The sequence below is a fragment of the Melospiza georgiana genome, chromosome 2 (assembly GCF_028018845.1).
Source record: "Melospiza georgiana isolate bMelGeo1 chromosome 2, bMelGeo1.pri, whole genome shotgun sequence".
NCBI classification, from domain to species: Eukaryota; Metazoa; Chordata; class Aves; order Passeriformes; family Passerellidae; genus Melospiza; species Melospiza georgiana.
This window is the reverse complement of record NC_080431.1, coordinates 79,133,296-79,153,591: the sequence shown is the minus strand read 5'-3', so window position 1 is coordinate 79,153,591 and position 20,296 is coordinate 79,133,296. Positions and strand designations below refer to the sequence as shown.

The 20,296-nt window shown below is 40.8% G+C and overlaps 1 protein-coding gene across 2 annotated transcripts; it reads right to left on the bottom strand.

The window, feature by feature from the left end:
- Nucleotides 1-6,604: 6,604 nt before the first annotated feature.
- Nucleotides 6,605-19,402, bottom strand: LOC131080637 (protein mono-ADP-ribosyltransferase PARP11-like). Of its 2 annotated transcripts, XM_058019039.1 has the most exons (8): nucleotides 19,356-19,402; nucleotides 15,780-15,908; nucleotides 15,561-15,681; nucleotides 14,233-14,308; nucleotides 13,231-13,303; nucleotides 13,013-13,143; nucleotides 9,196-9,347; nucleotides 6,605-8,770 (listed from the first exon to the last, which is right to left on the bottom strand). In XM_058019039.1, exons 2-8 carry the CDS (start codon nucleotides 15,903-15,905, stop codon nucleotides 8,457-8,459), a joined length of 993 nt encoding a protein of 330 aa, XP_057875022.1. In that variant the 5' UTR covers nucleotides 15,906-15,908; nucleotides 19,356-19,402; the 3' UTR covers nucleotides 6,605-8,456. The 2 variants fall into 2 exon arrangements, with proteins under 2 accessions (XP_057875022.1, XP_057875021.1); XM_058019038.1 differs by lacking the exon at nucleotides 19,356-19,402 and having other exon boundaries at nucleotides 15,780-16,328.
- Nucleotides 19,403-20,296: the final 894 nt, after the last annotated feature.

Here is a 20,296-nt window from a genome sequence, read left to right as displayed (position 1 = left end):
TACATTTACTGCCTTCCCTTGGTCAGTTAAGGTGCATGACCTTATAATGAAAGGAAATTAAATTGGTTAGCCTGACTTTCCCCTTGTGAACTTGTGTTCATATAATCAATGACTGGATTGTCTCTCAAAAAAACCTTCCCTGTAATTTCACCAGGCACTGAAAAGTAAGACTGGGAGGTCTATCATTACCTTCTTACCCTTCTTGAAACATTGCCAGCTTCCAGTTGACCCAAGACCACTGAAGAAAAATAATGCAGCGAGGTCCTGTGATAACTTTGTCTGGCCCCATCAGTATCCTGGGATCAATCCTGTCAGGCTCCACAGATTTATGTGCATCCAGCTTGAACAGCTACTCTTGTTCAAGTTCAGGGTCAGCTGGCAGTTCATCATCCCCTCAGTCCTGGTCTTCCAACACAGGTCTCCTGGGATCCCAGGACCCAGCATTGGTGTTAGAGACAAAAAAGGCATTAAATACCTCTGCATTGTCTGTATCCCTGTTTGTGAGGTGACTGACCCCATTAATCAACAGACCAGTGTTCTCTCTGATTCTCTGTTTGCTGTTAATACATTTTGAAAAGCCTTTTTTTCCTTCAAAGTGCTGGCCAGCTTGAAGTGTAGTTGAGCTTTGACTGCATTTTCTCCTACAGTGCCAAACAGAATCTCTCTAGTCCTCCTGTGTTGCCTGTTCTTGCTTCCAGTGTCTGTACAGTTTCTTTTTGCCTAACTTCTATAAGATCCCTGTTCAGCCCTTTGCACTGCTTGCTTGACTCCCCTTCCTTTGGAATTGCCTGCTACTGTGTTCTTAAGAGATGGCTCTTAGAAAGTGACTCGCATTCATGGACCCAAATACCTGAAGCAGATCCCCAGAGGTCCTTGCTAGTTAGCTCCTTCAGCAGCCCAAAATCTGCTCTTCCCATATCCAGGGACAAAGTTTTCCTGGTATTTTTCTCCAAACACCAATTATTTGAAACACAACTACTTGGTGGTCATTGTGATCAAGACAGCCACCAGTCACCACTTCACCCCTGAGACCCTCTGTGTTTACAAACAGCAAAGCTGGGAGGGGACCTGTCCTAGGTGGCTCCTTTAGTCCCTGCACAAAGAAGTTATCCTCCATGTGCTTCAGCAATTTCCTGCACCTGTTTGTTTCTGCTGTATGATACTAACCAGTTGATGCCTGGGAAGTTAAAATCTTCCAGAAGGACAAGGGCAGATGAACTAGAGATATCCCTCAATTCCTTGTTGAATAATTCAGCATTGTTGTTGTTGTCTCTCCTGGCTGCTTTGGCTTTCCTCACCCTGTCCATGCAAGCTCAGGACAGCATTGCTGGTTTCCCCCTGGACCACCTTTCCTTGCTGCCACCACTTGTATGCTTCCTTTGGATGTCTGAGTTCAGTCAGGAGCTCCTTGTTCCTCCATGAAGGCATCTTGATTCTTTTGCTTGGCTTTCTGGGTGTTGGGAAGGAACATTCTCAGGCATAATGTATAATAAACTATCAAAAAATAACAAGAAAAGTATTTCCTTTCATATAACACACATCAAAAATGTTTTCATTAAGCCATGTGCAGCTCAGCATTGGCATATGAATAACTAGAGCTGTTGCATAAATGGGCACTTTTTCCAGTGAGGCACCATCAGCTCCACAAGAAGGCATGAATTGACAGGCGTATTTGTGTAAAACAAGGACATCTACATTGCTTATTTGCCCCATCCCTCAGAATACAGGGCAGCTTCCTAACTGCAGCTCAGCAGTTGCTGTCTCTTGTGGCTTTAAAGGAAACCAAACGAGCTCTCTAATACACAGTGACCTATTTCTTCCCCCTTAATACTGAACGTACAGTCTTCGTGCAGGCTCATGTCTATCATGCTCTTCCAATCCCTTTCCCTCAGGGCTAAGCAAACCCATTTCTGAAATATTAAAAACCACAACATTCCCAGGGGAACATTAAAAGCAGTTCTTCAAGTTGATTTTTTTTCCCATCACATTTTACAGCCATGCTCTTCATATTTCTCAAACTGAAAAGAATTAGCATTTAATTTTTATTTTAAAAGAAAAACACCATTTTAGAGTGTTTCCCTCTGAGGATGTGGAGCCAGCAGTACAGTGGAAGGACTTCTCTCTCAGTCTGTGCCATGAAACAGTTCTAATTTTACTCAATATTCCACAGTTTGCTGAACCATAAACCAGTCTTTAAAAGACTGTCACTAAAAATCTTGATCTCCTCTCCTAAGGGAAAGGTATCCTGGATCAAATCCAGCATTAATTATATACCGCCTTACCAATTCCCCCCACGTTCATGCTGAGGTGGTAAACTGTATTTTTGTCCACAAGCTGTCCATCTGTGATGAAGCATTACATAGATTCCAGCCCTAAAGTGCACGGATAGCTCAAGGCTCTGTTAGATACATACCTTCCACTCAGGGATTTTCAGTTTAAAAGGTTACTATAAAGAGAATTATATTGTCTTCTTGAATGCAATTCTCATAGATAGGCTATGAAATTCTGTTGAGTGAGGGATTTTGTGCATCAAAGAAGAACTTTCAGAAACTCACCACCTTTACAAGCATGCTTGATAGAAACCTGTTTTTTTTTTTTACAAAGAGACAGCATAGGTTTCTATTCTGAAATTTGAAAATCGGTCATATTTACCACCACAGCAGCTAAACGCCAAAAAAAAAATTGAGATCTATTGCAACACCTTATGTAATACACAACAAAAGACAGTTTCTTTCCAGATATCAATTACTTCATGGAGCAGACAATTTAGAGCAATAGCAGTTTTCTCCAATTTGTTAATGCGAACCATAACATTTTTGCTCCTTTTGCCACACTACAGTGGTCGATTAAATACAGTAAATTCGATACCACACACTTGCCATGGAGGAGATGCTAAGACAAGATGTGTGCAATGTCAGTGTGCAATATCCCCACTCCAGTGTGCAACTGGAGTGGGGATATTGCAGGAAGCATGGTGGAAGAAGCCAGAAGCCAACCAGTTATGTTTACAGCAGACAGCAGCACTTTGCTCCCCATGCTCCTTGCAACAGTGCTCAGATGAGGTGCTGTAGCTACACCTCTCACTTCTGACAGCTCTGTGTCATTTGTGCATCACTTCTGTAAGTCTGCTCTCATCACAACGCATCAAAAGACATGAAAATCTGACTACAGGAGAGTCCCCTGACTCTCCATCCCGTACTCCATCCCACTGGGAATATATAAACATTGCTAAACATCCAGGAAGATCATCAGCATGAAAACTGAATTTAAAATTTTTGAAGGACAGATTTAAAGCAGTAATATTCTTATGTTCTCTCCCCTTCTTGCATCACTCCCCAGCCCCAGTGTACATGCACACTCAAGCACCCTTTCACTTATGTAACCATTTTTCTCCCACTGATTCCCCCCTGCCCCAACCCCAACTTCTCCATCTCTTGTCCTTGTCTTATCCCATTGTTTAGGGTCATATTTCTTATACTAAAAATAAAATTCAAAACAATTTAAAAATATCAGCCTGGAGCAGCTATTTAAGTCACTCTCATAAACATCCAGTAATTAGCTGATAGAGCTTTGTCAGGCTACAGTATTTTCAGCAGCTGTGTTAAAATATGTGATGATAGTATTTGTGTCAGCCAGTCTCTTTATAGAAATAAATCTTTTTAATGTAATCTCCCTAGTTAATACATAGACAACAACACAGTGTATCCAATATCCAGTCATCCTTTGAAAGTCTTATTTCCACCAAGTGTTCTCAGCTGGGATTACTTTCTTGGACAACTTTCACCAGCTCAAAGGTAGATACTGACTGGAAAAAAAGACTACATGTACGAGCGTCTTGGCCACCTCCAGGTCTGTAACCAAACACATCACTTAATACAATACAGTGCATTAGCATATTCCCACTACAAATTAGCTTTTAACAATGCTCCAGATACTTCATCTGTTTCACTTTATGGCAACATGAATGCAAACAAAGCATGGGAACAGGAAAAGGGAGGCAAGCAGGCCAAGGCCTCATGTTGTTCCTGAAACCTGGACACGAGTCAGGTGCTCACTGCCTGTATTGGTTTATATATTACATTGCTTTAGGAACTCAAGGGAAGAAAAATGTATCGGTGAAGAAGCTGAGTAAAGATAAGAAACACTTGAGGTTGTTGCTTTTGGTGTCACTATCATTTCATTCCCTTTAAATTACATTTGGCATTTATTGGTTAGAAGGCAAACAAGAAATGGATATAACTGATATTGGCTTGGAAACATAATGTCATTTCCACTACCTGCCTTCCTGATTGGCACCGTCTCCGGATATGAACCCAGCAGCTTCCAAATGCTGATACATTTATCCTTTCTTATTCTTCTTTCATCCCTCTCTAATTGCAAAAATGTTTTTCTAGAAAGGAAAATACTGAAACAAAAACACCTCAAAGATGTTCAAAGGCAATAGACAAAATACAAATACAGAAATGAATGACATTTCTAGCCAATAAAGGCAATAGCTGAGAAGAACATAGCTTCAGACTTGTTTTAGCAGTGGAGTCATAATCTCTTTTGCAAAAGACTCTAAAAGTAGAAGCAGTAAATTAATCTTCAAATGTCTGCAAGTAAATGTGCAAACAGCCAGAACCAGCTGGTTTGCAATCCTTAACATGACAGCACTATCAAACTCTTAACAGCTCAAAGCACAGAAGGAAGAGAAACTCATTTTATGGTACGGTATTCCATGGAACTGATTACTGTCTGAAAAGGTCTTTTCCCTATACTCTACTAAACTGGAGGTTTTTTTCCTTATTGCAACATACACCAAATACTCTCCCTATTTCTGTACATCCAAGTGAGCACTTTCCAATTTAAAAATCCACTCGAACATGCAAATTTCCAGTCTTGGTGTTGTACAGCTTGGCTGTCTCTTGTCCATTCATTACCATAGGAAGGAAATGTGACCTCTCCAACTAAATCCCCAAGTGAGGACAAGCATAGCACTCAAATTGCTGGATGTTTTATGTGGCACAATTATCTGAGTATGTGGAAGGAGTGACTACTCCTCTACTACCTTTTCTGACACAGGAATGTATAGGGATAAACCTGGCTGACATGATAAGGGAGGCAGTGATGGAAACCAAACCTGATCCATCACATTACCTGATAAGAGCATGTAAGATGTAAGAGTGTGCAAAAGGTTATTTCATACTGGATTTTGGAAATGGTATTGGGGGATCAGACGGCAAGAGGTGCAGGAATCAATGGAGCAGTACACACTCATGGGGTCAGGGGAAGGCAGAGTCAAAGAGAACAAAGGGGCTTAACAGAGAGGGTCATAAGAGAGGCCAGCTGGCTTTAAAATGAGGCAAAGTATTGCATCTGTCAGCCCCCATAGTATTTTTTGTAACACGTGAAGAGTAGATGGCTATACTGGAGTAGGCCTGTGCTGTTTTGCAAGTCTGCTGTTTTGGACAGTGCCAAAAATAGTTACAACATTGATGGACATTTAGGTCACGGGAATTTTAAGACTGACATGTGCTCATCTTCCTGAAAGTAATTTCCACTATGTAAACTGCACAGACTCACTTGAGCTTTCCTGCTATGATATTCTGTGCTGATTAATGTTTTAAAAGGGTGAGAGTTGTCCTCAAGCTGCCAGCTCAACTGGCATCCAATGCAGTCCTGAATTTAACTCACCAACTCCAGCCATCACATCCTGTATCTCACATCTAGCTTGGATGAGAGTATACTGAGACATTTAGTAAAAAACAGAGCTGTATCCTTTTTTTTCTCCCTTTGGATTCTAACAAAAGCAAGAGTTTGTGCAAATTGACCCTGTAAATGAACTGGAATGCAGACAGAAACTCTCCCAAACTGCTCTGGATGAAATGAGATCCATTCAGCAATAACTGAGTACACACCAATTGCAAAAAACAAAGCTGGTCCAGGAGACCAGTATGAGCTGATCTTATTTTTCCGTATCATCCTGAAGTGCTGTGCTCATGTGAAAACACACTGTCACAAGAGTAATTGAGTAAGAAAGCTCTACCTCAGATCAAGACACATAAAAGAGTTGCATGCTCTCTTGCACAGGTGTAAAACCAAAATGGAGAACAAAGTTTCACTACCTCAAACAGTAACAGAAAGTATCAGGTTTTCTTCCCCAGAACCACACCAAGATCCCTTCTCTTTTCTTTAACACTCCAAAGGCCAAGAAATTATTTTCCTACCTTTCTTTCTCACTGTTCCTTTTATTAAGTCCAACTATTTCCTGTATTGGCTACTTGTACAGTTCTGGACTTTGCTTGCAATAATAATCACTCTCCCCTTGCCAGAGAAAGGACAGTTATTTTACAGACATCTTCAATAACAAAATTCATCAGCACAAAAAGCAGAACACATTGAACATTGAAAAGAAAAGATAAAACTTCAATTGTGCAGTAAGATTAAGATTGTGCCATTCAATTCAAATTAAGCAGCAAACAAGACACCACCACACAAAAAATCAAAAAAGTCCCAGAGATCAGTAAAGATTGTGGTACTTTTTGTCCATGAGGCGCTAAAAAAGAAACTTCAGTTTTCTTAACTAAAAACATCTGTTTCAGAAGAAATAAAACACCAAATCAAAGGAACAACAGCACATGTATTTGTTAGTTTCACAAAATGTATGCTCTGTAGAATACTGTGTAATAATAAAAAGGACTCAGTAATACACAAATTCCCTGCGTGATTTGCTATTATTTTATACAATGTAGGGAACAAAGTGCCTTTTGCAGAGCTAGTGTAGTAGTGAATGAAACACAAATCACACCTACAAGAGTAGAACCTAGAGTTCCCAGCTGGGATCAGAAATCATACTTCCTAAAATAAAGGAAAATGCATTTTAGCCCTAAATGGTTTAGGGACAGGAAAATTGCCATGAAATTACAAACAGAAACAGATAAACAACTTATGCAAGACCCATTGATACACAACAGTAACAGCATACAGGAGAAGGAAGAGATATTTGTGTCCTCAGTTACGATGCCAGATATGTCGTCATCTCATGCTTCCAGTTCCACCAGTTCAGCACAACTTTGAGCAGACCTGGTCATGCCAGCAGCTGCAGTGCCTTTAAATGCAATGCATTTTAAACACAGCCTTTGATCCAAAAAGTCCATTAACAATTCTATAACAAACCAACAGAGATCATTCTATATCTGCCACAATTATATACCAATTCTACAGGGACCTGTTACTGGCCATAGCCAAAGAAAAATCCTGGAAAGGTTTCAACTTTGACTTTGTCCATTAGTGCTACTTAGGTCCTTTAACAAAGCACACTAGGGACACAATTCCATAGCAGATCGTTCACACAACAGTGCATTTCAGCCTCTTCATGTGTTTAGGTACTCAGGTTTGCTCTTTATCCAAATATTGTCTCTTGCTCTTTCTACATGTGAAAAATACCCTTCAACTTTACAAACATACCAGTTATGAAAACCTGGTCTACACAAATGTTACTGAAAGCTTTCTATTGTAGTGTTTAAAAGCTAAAGGATGGCATCTTTTGAAACGTTCCTTATTAGTTTAACTGCATTGTTTACAGTTAAGTTAATCTAAATGTTGTCTTCAGTAACACCAAGTATATGAGCACTGAGTGTATCTTAAACTCTGACCAGACACAATCACAGCAGTTCATGAATACTGCAACAGGATGGCAAAAATTCCATAGGATAAGAACTGAGAAAGGCATATGATATCCCAACAGTGAGCCCAACAGTTACATACCAAACAACTAACAACCACAAGTTTATGGGCCTCGTTTCCATCAAAACAAACTGTCAAATCCTACTGAAATGGCTTTGTTATTTTCCCAGTATATAATCAAAGCTTACATTAAAAGGTACATAAAGTTAAACCTTACAACTTTGTTGAACTTTATCTGGAGGAAACTGATGAAGGAGCTGTAGGTTCTTTTTCTATTTCAGGTTTAGAATCCAAACTAAGAGACCTCCAAACAAAGTAACATGTACTACAGAACACGGACACACACACACGCATACACACACAAGTAGCCATGTCCCCTGGGGTTTTGCTGTTGTTTTTCTTACTTTGTTTTATAGGCAATCTTTATAAAAGATTAATTTCATCATATGCATACCATATTAGAGGCATATTTCTAACCACTTTTAATACACTTTAGAAAATCAAAACATAAATCTTGCCTTTGAAAACTTAGCAATGCTCAATGTATTTAAGGCTCACTAAGCAACTTCAGATTTGTAATAGTCTCTACATTTGAAAAATGCATTAATAAAGTTTACAGATTTTTAAAAACAGTTCACCAGTCTCTCTTAAATTTTTAATAGCTTCCCTCCTCCATAAAAGCATGCCAGCTTTTCTTTCACCTCTCTTTCATGCATCGTTTCTCTGTTGTTGTCTTTACAAAAGGAACAAAAGTATTAAAAGAACCACAAACAATAGTCAGTTCAAACTTAACAAAATTCTATTAAGTACTCAGGGTAGATTTGGTTGGCATCGAAGATGACAAAGATCTTTGGGTTCCAGGTATTATCCACACAGCTGTCATACAAGTTCACAAAGCTTCCATCTTTTGAAGGAGGTCTCATGTATTTTGAATCACCACCGATATAGTCACCAGTTAATACACGAGCAAGAAACATGACTTTATCTGGTCTGTGCAGATGAGGCTGCAGATTCACACCATGAATCTGGAAAGTATCTCCATGCTTCATGCTCTCTTTGCAGAAATGGCTGGAATATGATGCATCTCTTGCAAAATAGGTCCCTTTCAAATTAAGAAAACAAAGAAATTTTGATGACATTCTTACCATGACAGTTTGACTACCAGAGCATAGCTATCAACATGATGAAAAATGACAGTTCCTTTATGTTCATTAGGAATCCTTTTTTTGTCGTTAATTGTTATAACAATATGACCAAATATTTTTAGTGTGAACATTTTAGTAAAGAGATTGTCTTGTGATCAACACTTCTTTGCTGGGCATCCCTTCCCCATGCTCCCTGGCCCTACCTGCCACTGTGACAATTACATTCCTTACTGCATCTTTAATTACACTTGCCATAAAAGCAGATCTGTATTAAACAGCTCTTGGGTAAACACAAGGCATGCATCACAAAGTACACTCTACAGGGAAGACTTAATGTTGAGCTGTTAACACTTTCACAGTAGTATGTGACAGCAATACTTACCTTTTCCATACACAGCAGCATGCATCCCATTTATTCTCCAGTCAAAGTTATGAATACATATTGCTTCTACAAATTCATTACTGGTGCCATGAAACAGCATCTGCTCATTAATTGTTGGGACACCTCTTTTCTTCTTCAGTTGAGCTTTTTTCCTACAGAAAACACACAATAAATACATAATAAATAAATAGCTGTACACAATAAATACATTATAAATAAATAGTTGTACACAATAAATACATAATAAATAAATAGTTGTACAAACACACTAAATTACTACTGTGAAAACACTGCTGAGGGTACAGACCTAACACATTCCACTTTACAAGTGCCTAGATGACTCTAGGTTTTAAACACGTTGGAATTTTTAAGGTACATATTTAGAAATCACACATTTCTGAATGCTGTAGGACTATTTTCCCACATAGTCTAAGATTTAAAAAAAAAGTCTTTCTACACCAATTTTATCAACATTGTTCATGTGTTATTAGTTTCAGTGTGGTCATTTTCAGCAGATACATCTTTAAAAGAAAGGCAATTTTGCACATTTTGTTTCCTCCACCTGCTTTAATGTCATGGTGGAAGGGATAACAAAGTTGGTAGATTATGAAGCACTAGGCAAACCAGCAAAAACTGATCTAAGGGCTAGTTATGCTGAACATCTGAAATTTCTTCAACCAGAGCCCTCTGTTGTTGGCTGTTGATCTCTGACAATACATAAATGTACCCTTGAGTAACTTCTTTTGAAACAGGGGAAAGGAACAGATTTATAGAAAAAGTGAATAATCAATAAAAAGATGTTCTGTGATAGGCCTTTACTATCTCTGACCAGTTATTTTCATCAAGTCAATTTAGAATCATTATTAATATGGGAACTACTGTTAAAGGCAAATGTGTTCTGACCACTACAGTGATGCAAATAATCATTCCAGCACTGCTCAATCAATTATATCAATTGATCTTACCACTTTTTCAAAACCATAAAAATTTAAAATATACTGGGCACACTGGCAAGCTGGTTGGGCAGAATGCAGAAATGCCACAACAGGACACTTTGGTAATTTGGAACAGAAATCAAGGGGTCCAACTGTTCTAAAAAGCATCATCTTAGCACCTTGTACAAGCAGTGAAAAGATAATCCAGTTCAACAAAATTAACTTGATCCAGCACAGTGAAAATTCTCATTCAGACGATTCACTCAATGAAAGGTAAAACCTAGAGCAAAACTAAATACCCAGAGACATGCTCCTGGTACCTATGTAAGCACAAAAGCTTTTTCTAAAACTGGTCATCAATCTCACTGACCAACACCTTCTTTTACTTGTTGTACTCCTCGACAATTCCAAACTGAGATGCTAGACTAAGCATCATGCTCTTTTCAACTTTCCTACCTGGGACACCAAAAGAAGTGAATTTGAAATGCTGGAATACCTATTTCTTTGTAATATACTACCAGGCAATAATTTCTTCACCAGTATGTGCAAGCCAACAGCACTGTCTTGTGACCCAAGGGCAGGACCCGGCATTCAGCTTACTGAACTTCACAACTGGACTCAGCCCATGGATCCAGCCTGTCCAGATCCCTCTGGAGAGCCTTCCTGCCCTCCAGCAGATCCACACTCCCACCCAGCTTGATGGCATTTGCAAACTTACTGAGGGTGCCCTTGATCCCCCTGTCCTGATCCCAAATAAAGATATTATACAGGACTGGCCTCAACACTGAGCCCAGGGGACCCCACTGGTGACCAGCTGGATTCTGTAGCTCCATTCACCACCTCTCTCTGGGCCTGCCTATCCAGACAGCTTTTTACCCAGCAAGCAGTGCACCTGTCTGAGCCATGAGCAGCCAATTCTCCAGGAGAATGTTGTGGGAAAACAGTGTTGACGGCTCTACTGAAGTCCAGGTAAAAAATAACTGCAGCCTCTCCCTCATCCACTTAGTGAGTCACCCTGTCACAGAAGGAGGTGAGGTTGGTCATCAAGCAGGACCTGCCTTTCCTAAACTTATCCTGGCTGGGCCTGACCCCTGGTTGCCCTGCACATGCTGTGTGATGGCACTCAGGATGAGCTGTTCCATGACCTTCCCTGGCACTGAGCTCACTCAGCCTGACAGGTCTGTAGTTCTCTGGATCCTCCTTCCAGCTCTTCTTGTGCATGGGCATCTCACTTGCTCAACCACAGGCAACTGGGACCTCCCCAGTGAGCCAGGACTGCTGGTAAATGGTTGGAAGTGGCTCAGTGAGCACCCTCCCAGCTCCCTTTGTACCCTCCAGTAGAGTCCATCCATTCCCATAGACTTGTGTGGGGTAGCAGGTTCCCTTTTCTCTTGGATTATGAGGGCTGCATTTTGCTCCCCACTTCTGTCTCCCAGCTCAGGGTCTGGGTGCCCAGATAACAACTGGTCTTAATATTAATGCCTTTGTTGCCTCAGTCTTTTCTTCATCCTTTGTCACTATGTTTCCCCCATATCCAGTAAAGGACACAGATTCTCTATAGCCCTCCTTTTGTTGATGATTTATTAAAAAAAAAAAATTATTGTCTTCTACAGCAGTGGCCAAATTAAGTTCTAAATGGGCTTTGATCCTTCTAATTTTCTCCCTGCAAAACATCTCAACATCTTTTACTCCTCCTGAGTTGCCTGCCCCATCTTCCCAAGGTCATAAACCATCTTTTTTGTCTGAATTCCAGCCAAAGTTCTCTGTTCAGCCAGGATGACCTTATTCCCCAACTACTTGTCTTTCAGCACATGGGGACAGCCTGCTCCAGAGCCTTTAGGATTTCCCTCTTGAAGAGTGTTCAGCCTTCCTGGACTCGTCTGCCCTTCAGGACTGCCTCACAATGGACTCTGTCAAACAATCTCCTGAACAACCCAAAGTTTGACCTCTTGAAGTCCAAGGCAGCAGTTCTGCTCACCCTCTTCCTCATTCCATGAAGACAAAAAAGAAACTTTAATAAAAGTTGGGTAACTCTCTTAACCATTAACATACATAAGGAATTTCACTTCCTCACACATGTTGATATAGCTTTAAATTAACAATAAATGACATATCTTTAAAAAAATCATGTAACTTATGCAAGATTTTAGTATACATCTGGTTAGTTGTTTCCTCACTCTTTAACTTAGTCTAAATTTTTTTATTTGAGTAAAACATATTTAAACCTCCTGATACGCACTCCTTCCTACAAGATGCACAAATAACTTTTGGCAAGTACGATTGTTTAAGACTGACACCAAAAAGTAAGTGGATTCCAAACTGGGCACTTCCTACTTCTTCCAGGCCAGCACAATATGGAGAGGGAAAAGCCAAGAACTTAGAAGAAGGTTTTTTAAGACATTAAATTTAAAAGAATTGCATAACTATGTGTTCATTAGACACTTAATTCTGTCCTATGCTTCATAAAATTGAGAAATTTAAAAAGACTGAAATATTAATTTGCTTTATTCAGTAAAAATTAAAATAATACAAGCCTTTCAAGCAATCATTTCACAAAAAGCTAATTTATTTCTCCTTACTTCACTGTAAAGATCATGGGCATCTACCACACAGATATTCTGAACACCTTAAATACATTATCTATGCTACAGTTTTATCTAATGAATTTCTACAAGTATTCAATTTCTGCACCTGTAGAAGCTATATGGTCTTGAAAATTAAATTTTGAATAAAGAGAAATGACAAATAAGAAAATTTTTAAAAGTTAAAATGTAACAAAAAATTCATTAATAGTAAAAACAGTTAAACATATTTCTGCTGCATGACTTAAAACTTTTCTCCATTAACAATCCTAAAACTGTTGGTTTTAGAAATAATCTCACCTGCAAAAAAACTCCCACAAGTCTAGATTTTGTATTCTCTTAATTCTTTTAATTCGGTGGCTATCCATTGTTTTTCCAAAGAGACTAGAAACTTCATTATATTCATTTGTTTTCTTTTGCAATGGAATAAGCTGGAAAAAAAGAGGTTAGTGTGATTTCAATTTGATGCATTATTTCGTTGTCACATGTTTTTGACCAAGTTGCATACCAACTCTTACCTGGTATGGCTCCTCAGTATTTACATTCTCCCAGTGGGAAGGCATAGGGATAGCCTCATTTTCACAGATGAAACTTCAAACAAAAAAAGGTAAAAGCACATCACTTCAAAGACATGAGGTATTTTCCTCCTGTCAAACTCCTGCTCCAAACAACACAGTGTGCAAAAAAAGCAAACCCCCATGAAGTTTATACAGAGCTACTAAAAAAGAGTGGTTTAAGCACATGCACTACATACATTGAAGCTCTTAAGCCTTAAAACTGGGACTAAAAGAAGAAATCTCCTGAAAGTAAAAAATGTCACCACATGGAAATAAGAGTACTGAATGCAATTATTCAAAGAACAAAGTAAATTGCCACGTCATTGTATGCACTATTTAGCAAATATCTACTGAAAAAAAGTTGGCACTTCAAAAACATTCTTCTTGAAAGTCAGTGTAAACAGATTGCTACTACATTTCTTATGACAAATGACAAATTTCTTTTTTAATGTATAACCACACTACAATTCAGAACTAAATTTTTTTCTCTGAAACTATTTGGGGAAAAAAATCCACATATCCCATTTACTCAATTTCATCTGCATAGCTTAGTTTATTGTTTAGTGAGCTCCAGCTTTACATCAGCTCAGCTTTACATCTAATGACTGATCAAATGGCAAGAAACTGACAATCTAAAGCAATTAAACTCATAAAAGGATTATTACAACACAATTTCTTAAACTCCAAGTGAGTTTAGAGTAAATGAGTAAAATATAGGCACAACACATAACTCACCCTTTTTTTTTTGCTGTTACAATACTACTTCTAAATAATTTATGGAGTCACTGGATTCCATTTTTTGGTGCTGCTTCCCTGCAGCAATTCTCATTCAACAGGTATTCAGAGCAAGTGACTCCAAAAGCAAATAAATATAAACAATAAAGATAAAACACTTTGGTTTCATTTTACTTAGAAGAAACAGGAATAAAAGAAAAATAAGGAGTCTTCCTCTTATTTCCTTACCTGAATGAATTGATTGCAAAGGGAGCTCGCTTTATTGGACGTTGTTTAAGGGTAGTTAGGTTGATTTGTTTCATCACTGAGCATAAAACAAGAATTAGGAAGAAATTTTTAGGAATTCATCTACAGCATATGAAATATTTAAGTATCATTATTTAAAAGAATGTTACTACACCCTAAGCTACTTGACAGGAATCCTATTTCAACAAGTAACAAATCAGCATTTTCAATAAATATATCTAAATGCATTGTCATTTACATGAGCTGGGGATTCATGTCCCCAAATATTACACACACAAAAGATATATTTTTAAAATATCCATCTAACATTCAGTCCCACTAAATCACAGTCAGGACTTCCACTGACTTGAAAGGGATGACAAAGAATACACTACTCTTAGTGTAAGACATCACGACCTAAAGAGAGTAACATAAAAACTGCTCTTTAACATTTGCTTATAGTGTAGTGTTTTTATTCTGGGTGCAAAACACAGTTTTTAATAAAAAGACATTTCAACACAAATAAGCATAAAACTCCTTGTATTGTTAGATACCACCTTACTGCCAGTATATTGCTGTTCAACCCAGTCCCCACTTTCTGTATTTGAAATATTTGACATTTGAATACGTATATTGGAATATGTATTTATTTCCTTAATTTCTTATATTTAAGCATATAAGTGTGTTGTAATTTAATTGGAAAATAAACCATCTATGAATAGAAAAACTAAAAAAGTTACTAGAACACACCTGTGAACAAAGAACAGATTACCTTTATAGTTACATACCTTAGAAACCTGTAATACTCTGTAATTTACAAGAACAGCATAAGCAAGATCTTTACAATCTACCAGTAAATCTTTTTCCCTATCTCCTTGTTATTCTGAGAACAGAACTGGCTTCAACTACCTGCTGAATTATTAAATCATTCTGATGCCAGTATTTTGCAGGAAGCCTCCTTTACAGCAATGTTTCTTATACAGAATTAATGGAAGAGGTTTCCAAGCTTACAGGCAGCTGCACATTACAAAAAAAAGGTTCAACCTTCCCAGTTCAAGAGATGTATCCTACATGCCACTTACAGCTGGAGCAAACAGTAGGAACTCCAATGCAGTGTTATCAAACAAAACTTGCTACTTAATTAATAAACTACACAAAAAATCTAACAGAGCAGCTGTTTCTAAAAACTCCTATGTACTTTCCAGTAAAAAAGACATTCTTAATCATGTTTTCACACCAGATATGAAGACAATAACCTGCTGAATGAACAAATGTGCTGGTGTATCTGAGAGCTTCTATTGTTTCAGTTTACTCTTTGGCAAGACACATACCTGAAAAGTCCAGTGTGTAGTTAAACTTTGCAGTGGTAAAAGACAGAGATCCACGGGGGTCTGCTCGGAAACTCCTTTCAATATCTTCACTGCTGATAGAGCAGTGACTGTTTGAGTCAGTCTTCAAAATAAAAGAAAAAGCACAAAAAGACAAACTCAGCCATAGGTAATGTGACGAATGGGATCCATCAGAGCCAATATAACTTCATAGGTATTTACCTGAAACATATGCCATTTACCACACTCTGCCAAATAAAACCAGCCCCACTGCGTATCGGAGGTATCCATGTCTTCAACTGAACTTTCCATCTTTGCAAACACATCTTCTGATGGTCCTTGAAGCATTTCCTGAAACATTCACACACATAGACACAAAATTTAGAGAAATTTATTAAAAAAGCAAAATAAAGTGCATTTGCAATAACTACCAAAAAAATCGTATCAGGCTGAGGACTGATCTTTCTTTTCCAGAGAAAAATTCTCAGTTTGCTACTTATCCAGTATTATCTTTTAACTTAGCTAAACACTTGCAAAATTTTCTTAATTGTCTGTAAAGTGTGACAGTAAAGGCAAGAACTATAGGCTTTATGTGATCAAAGAGAGGTGCTGAATTTCATACTGATGGTTGTAGGATCAAGGCCACTCAGAAATATACAACAGGTTCTTCATTCCTACTTCACAAGAAAGAGATGTTGGGGTTACATGCAACAGCTTGATGGAAACACCTACTAGGTACTCACCAGCAGTGAACAAATCAGACTGAAAATCAATAGTTGTAAGAAAAAAAAATAATACTAAGACAAAGAATACAATTATTTAACCATGAAAGATCACAGTAGATTATTCCTTCCCATTGCATGAAGAAGAATTTTTACCCCTAATGCACTCACTTAAAAATGACACAGTAAAATTCCTGATACTCTGTACTTGTATTTATAGAAAAACTTCACACCAAAAGCCAGACTGGCTCCCACACAAGCAATGACTCCCACAGTTGGGATTCTGAAGGATGGAAGAAAAAGAACTGAGGAGAGGATACAGCAGAGGTCTACAAAATCATGACAAAACCAAATAGGGAATAAAGAATCACATTTTCTTCTGCCAGATGGAGGAGACACCTATTGAAGGTTGCACATGTCAAGTACAAAGTAAGTAAAAGAAAAACTTCATGAACCAGATGGCAACCTGTGGAATTTCTTTTCATGATATGGTGTGGTTGCTGCAAATCTATGGAAGTTCAAAAAGCAGCTAGACAAGTTTAGGTCTACCAAGAGCTATGCCAGAATACCTTTAGAAGAACAGTCCCTGCCAGAATTCTGCTCATTCTTTGTTTGACAACAAATAAATTCTGAAAATATTAAATTCTGAAAACTCTGAAAGTGCTCACCTCTATTTGCATGTATTTCCTAATGTGTCAATTTTCTGCAACAACCTCCCCAAGCAAAAATTCTAAGTTTCAGGGAATCTTTCAGACAAAAAACTTGCCCCACACCCAGAAAAGGTCAGCAATTCATCCACTCTGTTTAAGCAAAACACTTTGGCACTCTGCCCAAATATGTCCTCAAGTTCACTTTTTTCCAAGAAGTGAAACAACACCCTTCAGCACAAGTCAAACAATGTGCAGTTAGTATCCTGGATGCTTCAGTTGTTTCCTGGTCACTTCAACCCAGAAAAAATAGAGACCTGAAGAAGACAAATACCAGAGACTGAAAGTAGGCATCCCCGTTTTGGCCAGTGCTACTGGGGCAGCAGTTCAGAGCAGGAGGGACTTCTGGCACAACCCTTCATGCCCCATTTTTCCCAAGATAGTTGGATTTCTGTAGTTGTTTGAAAAAAAAAAAAATCTGAGAAACCTCTTATCAGGGGAATCATAAGTGGATCTCCAAAACATCACCAAATTGCCCTCTGCAATTTGAGGGCAAACCTGCTTCAGTGAAAGCCTACCCAAGGCTCCTTGTATGGATTGCTGCCTCAAGTTCAAGCAGCACTACACAAAGGTTCATCGGCTGCTCAGAAAAAGTATTTTGAAAGAGATAAAAAAATCATTCTCTGCTTCAGAGGGCATCTGTCAGCATCTCTTCTGTTACCCACAGCAACACAGCCACAGAGCCTACATTCCCTTGGTGTTAAAAGCACAACTGGTCAACATCTTTTGGTGAAAATCTTCCACCTTCAATTTGATTCTTCCTCTTGGATAAGTATTTGACTATGTTCTATCCTACTGAGAGCAGCCAGAGGTAGGCTGCACTTCTTTGAGGATGAGGAAAGCAATTCAGGCTTTTCTTGGTAATGTTTTGTTTCCTCATGCTCCCATTAAAGTGGTGAACTCAGCTCCCTCCCAGCCCATTAGTTCAGGGCCTTGACTCTGACAGTCAAACCAGTGATGTCTTTTGAACAAGAGGACATGCCTTATAAGCAGGGAAGGCATGATTATCTGTGCCTGACAATACACTTAGAGTCCTCCAGGGGCATCTCATTATTCTCTCCAGAGTAAACCATTTAAAAGGAGATAGTTATTCCCATGCCTTTCAAAAATCATACATTCAACCCACATACTTGTACCCTCATCACAAAGCCTAGGGTAAACAGGTAGATTCCAGGATACTTTAGAAGTGTGGAGGAAACACCTGAAGGCATTAATATGAAAAGCCATAAAAACAAGAGAACTGTTCTCAAAGGTGACACAAATCCAAAATGTTTGAAGGAATTACTGATTAATTCAAAATCAAATGCACACCATTTATAAGCATTAGGTAGCATTTTGAGAAGGGTCTCAATTCCCATCATTAGCACTGTTTCTATTGGTCCAGGAGCTACCAGAACAGCTCAAATTAAACGAATGTCTAAGGAAAAACATCCTCCTAAATAGGAATAGCACTTGTTGTGTGCTGTGACTCAATGGCTTTAGTACTACTGACCATGCACTTCCTCTTTTTTCCATAAGCACTTCATGTTCGACTGATATATATCCTTTACAGTGTGCAGACTCAGAGAATGCTTTAGCTTAGAAGAGAACTTTAGGACCATCTGGTTTCAATCCCCCTGCCATGGTTAGGGACACCTTCCACTGGACCAGGTTGCTCCAAATCCCATCCAACCTGGCTCTGAACACTCCCAGGGACGGTGCATCCACAGCTTCTCTGGGCAACCTGTGCCAGGGTCTCACCACCCGGATGCTCACAAAGACAGCAGCATCCCAATGGATGTGTCTGGCTTCCTGTGCTGCCTGCCTCACCTGGCACACCGTGCTTTATTGCCAACGGCTCCTCTCCCTACACGCTTGGTACAAGTATCCTGCTGGGAACACAGGCAGTGCTAAGGGAATCTCTGGCCATTCCTTAGAGAACACGACACCTGATTAGGACACTTGCCTGAGGCGAGCCCGCAGGGCTCGGGAGGGGAGGCAGGAGAAGGAGCAGCACTAGCACCAGTACGGGACACACGCTGGAGTGACAATGCCCTTCCCACCTGCGCCCCCACGCACCCGCTCCGTGCTGCCGGGGGCCGCCGTCGCGATCCCACCCGTAACCGCACCCTCCAGAGCCGCAGCCATGGGCGCTCAAGGGCACGGCCCGGCCACCGAGCCCAGCACGGAACCACTACCCCGGCATCGGGCGCGCAGGCCGCTCCCCCACACGCAGCGGCCGCCGCCGCCTCCCGCCCCCGTGCCCAAGCTGGCAGCGCGCTGCGCGCGGGCGGGGCGGGGCGGGCGGCGGCCTGCGGGGCGCGCGGGGGGAGGGCGCGGCGCGGGGGGAGGGGCGGCGGCGGCGGCCGTTCCGCCCCGCCCGCACTCACCGCAGCGGCCGCGCGCACCGGGCGCGCTCCCGCAGGCCGCCCGCGCCGCGCGGGCCGGGCGCGCGGGGCCCGCTCCGCTCCCGGCGCTTCCGTTACCGGCGGCCGCGGAGGGCGGGGTCAGCGCCGCGGTGGCCGCGCCCCATTGGCCCGTCGGGGCAGGCATGCAAATGAAGGCGGGGGCGGAGCCGCTGTCGTGACGCGAGAGGGGATGGGGAGGGGAAGGGGAGGGCCCAGGACCAGGGCCGGTCCCTGGGCCCGTCGCTGGGCCGCGGTGTCAGCCCTGCCTCCCGTACCGGCGCCGGCACAGTCCCGACCCCAACACCGCCTCCAGCCCCAGTCCCAGTGCCAGAAACAGTCCAAACTCCTGTCCAGTGCCAACACCAGTACCAGGCCTAGTTCCACTATCAATATCACTGCCTATGCCAGTGTCAGCACCAGTCCCAGTTCCAGCACCAGTCCCTGTTCCAAAACCAGTCCAAGTACCTGTACCAGTACAAACACCAGGCCCAGTGCCACTATCAATACCAGTTCAGTGCCAGTCCCAGTACCTTTATCAGGCCCAGTCCCAGTTTTGGCATCAGTCCCAATTCCAACACAAGTCCAAGTACCTGTACCAGTACTAAAACCAGTACCAGGCCCAGTTCCAGTCCCAGTCCAAGCACCAGTACCAGTAGCAATCCCAGTTACAGTCTCACTACCGGTACTAGTGCCGGTATCAATCCCAGTTCCAGTTCTGGTACCAATATCTGTCAGGTACCTCTCCCTGTAGCTGCGCGAGTACCAGGCCCAGTTCCAGTCCCAGTATCAGTGCCAGTCACAGTTTCAGTTCCAGTGCCAGGACCAGTAACAGTAACAGTCCCAGTCCTAGTTCCAGTACAAGTACCGGTGCCAGTCCCTTGTGGTACCAGGGCTGTGACGCCGTGCTGGTGCCTGGCACAGCA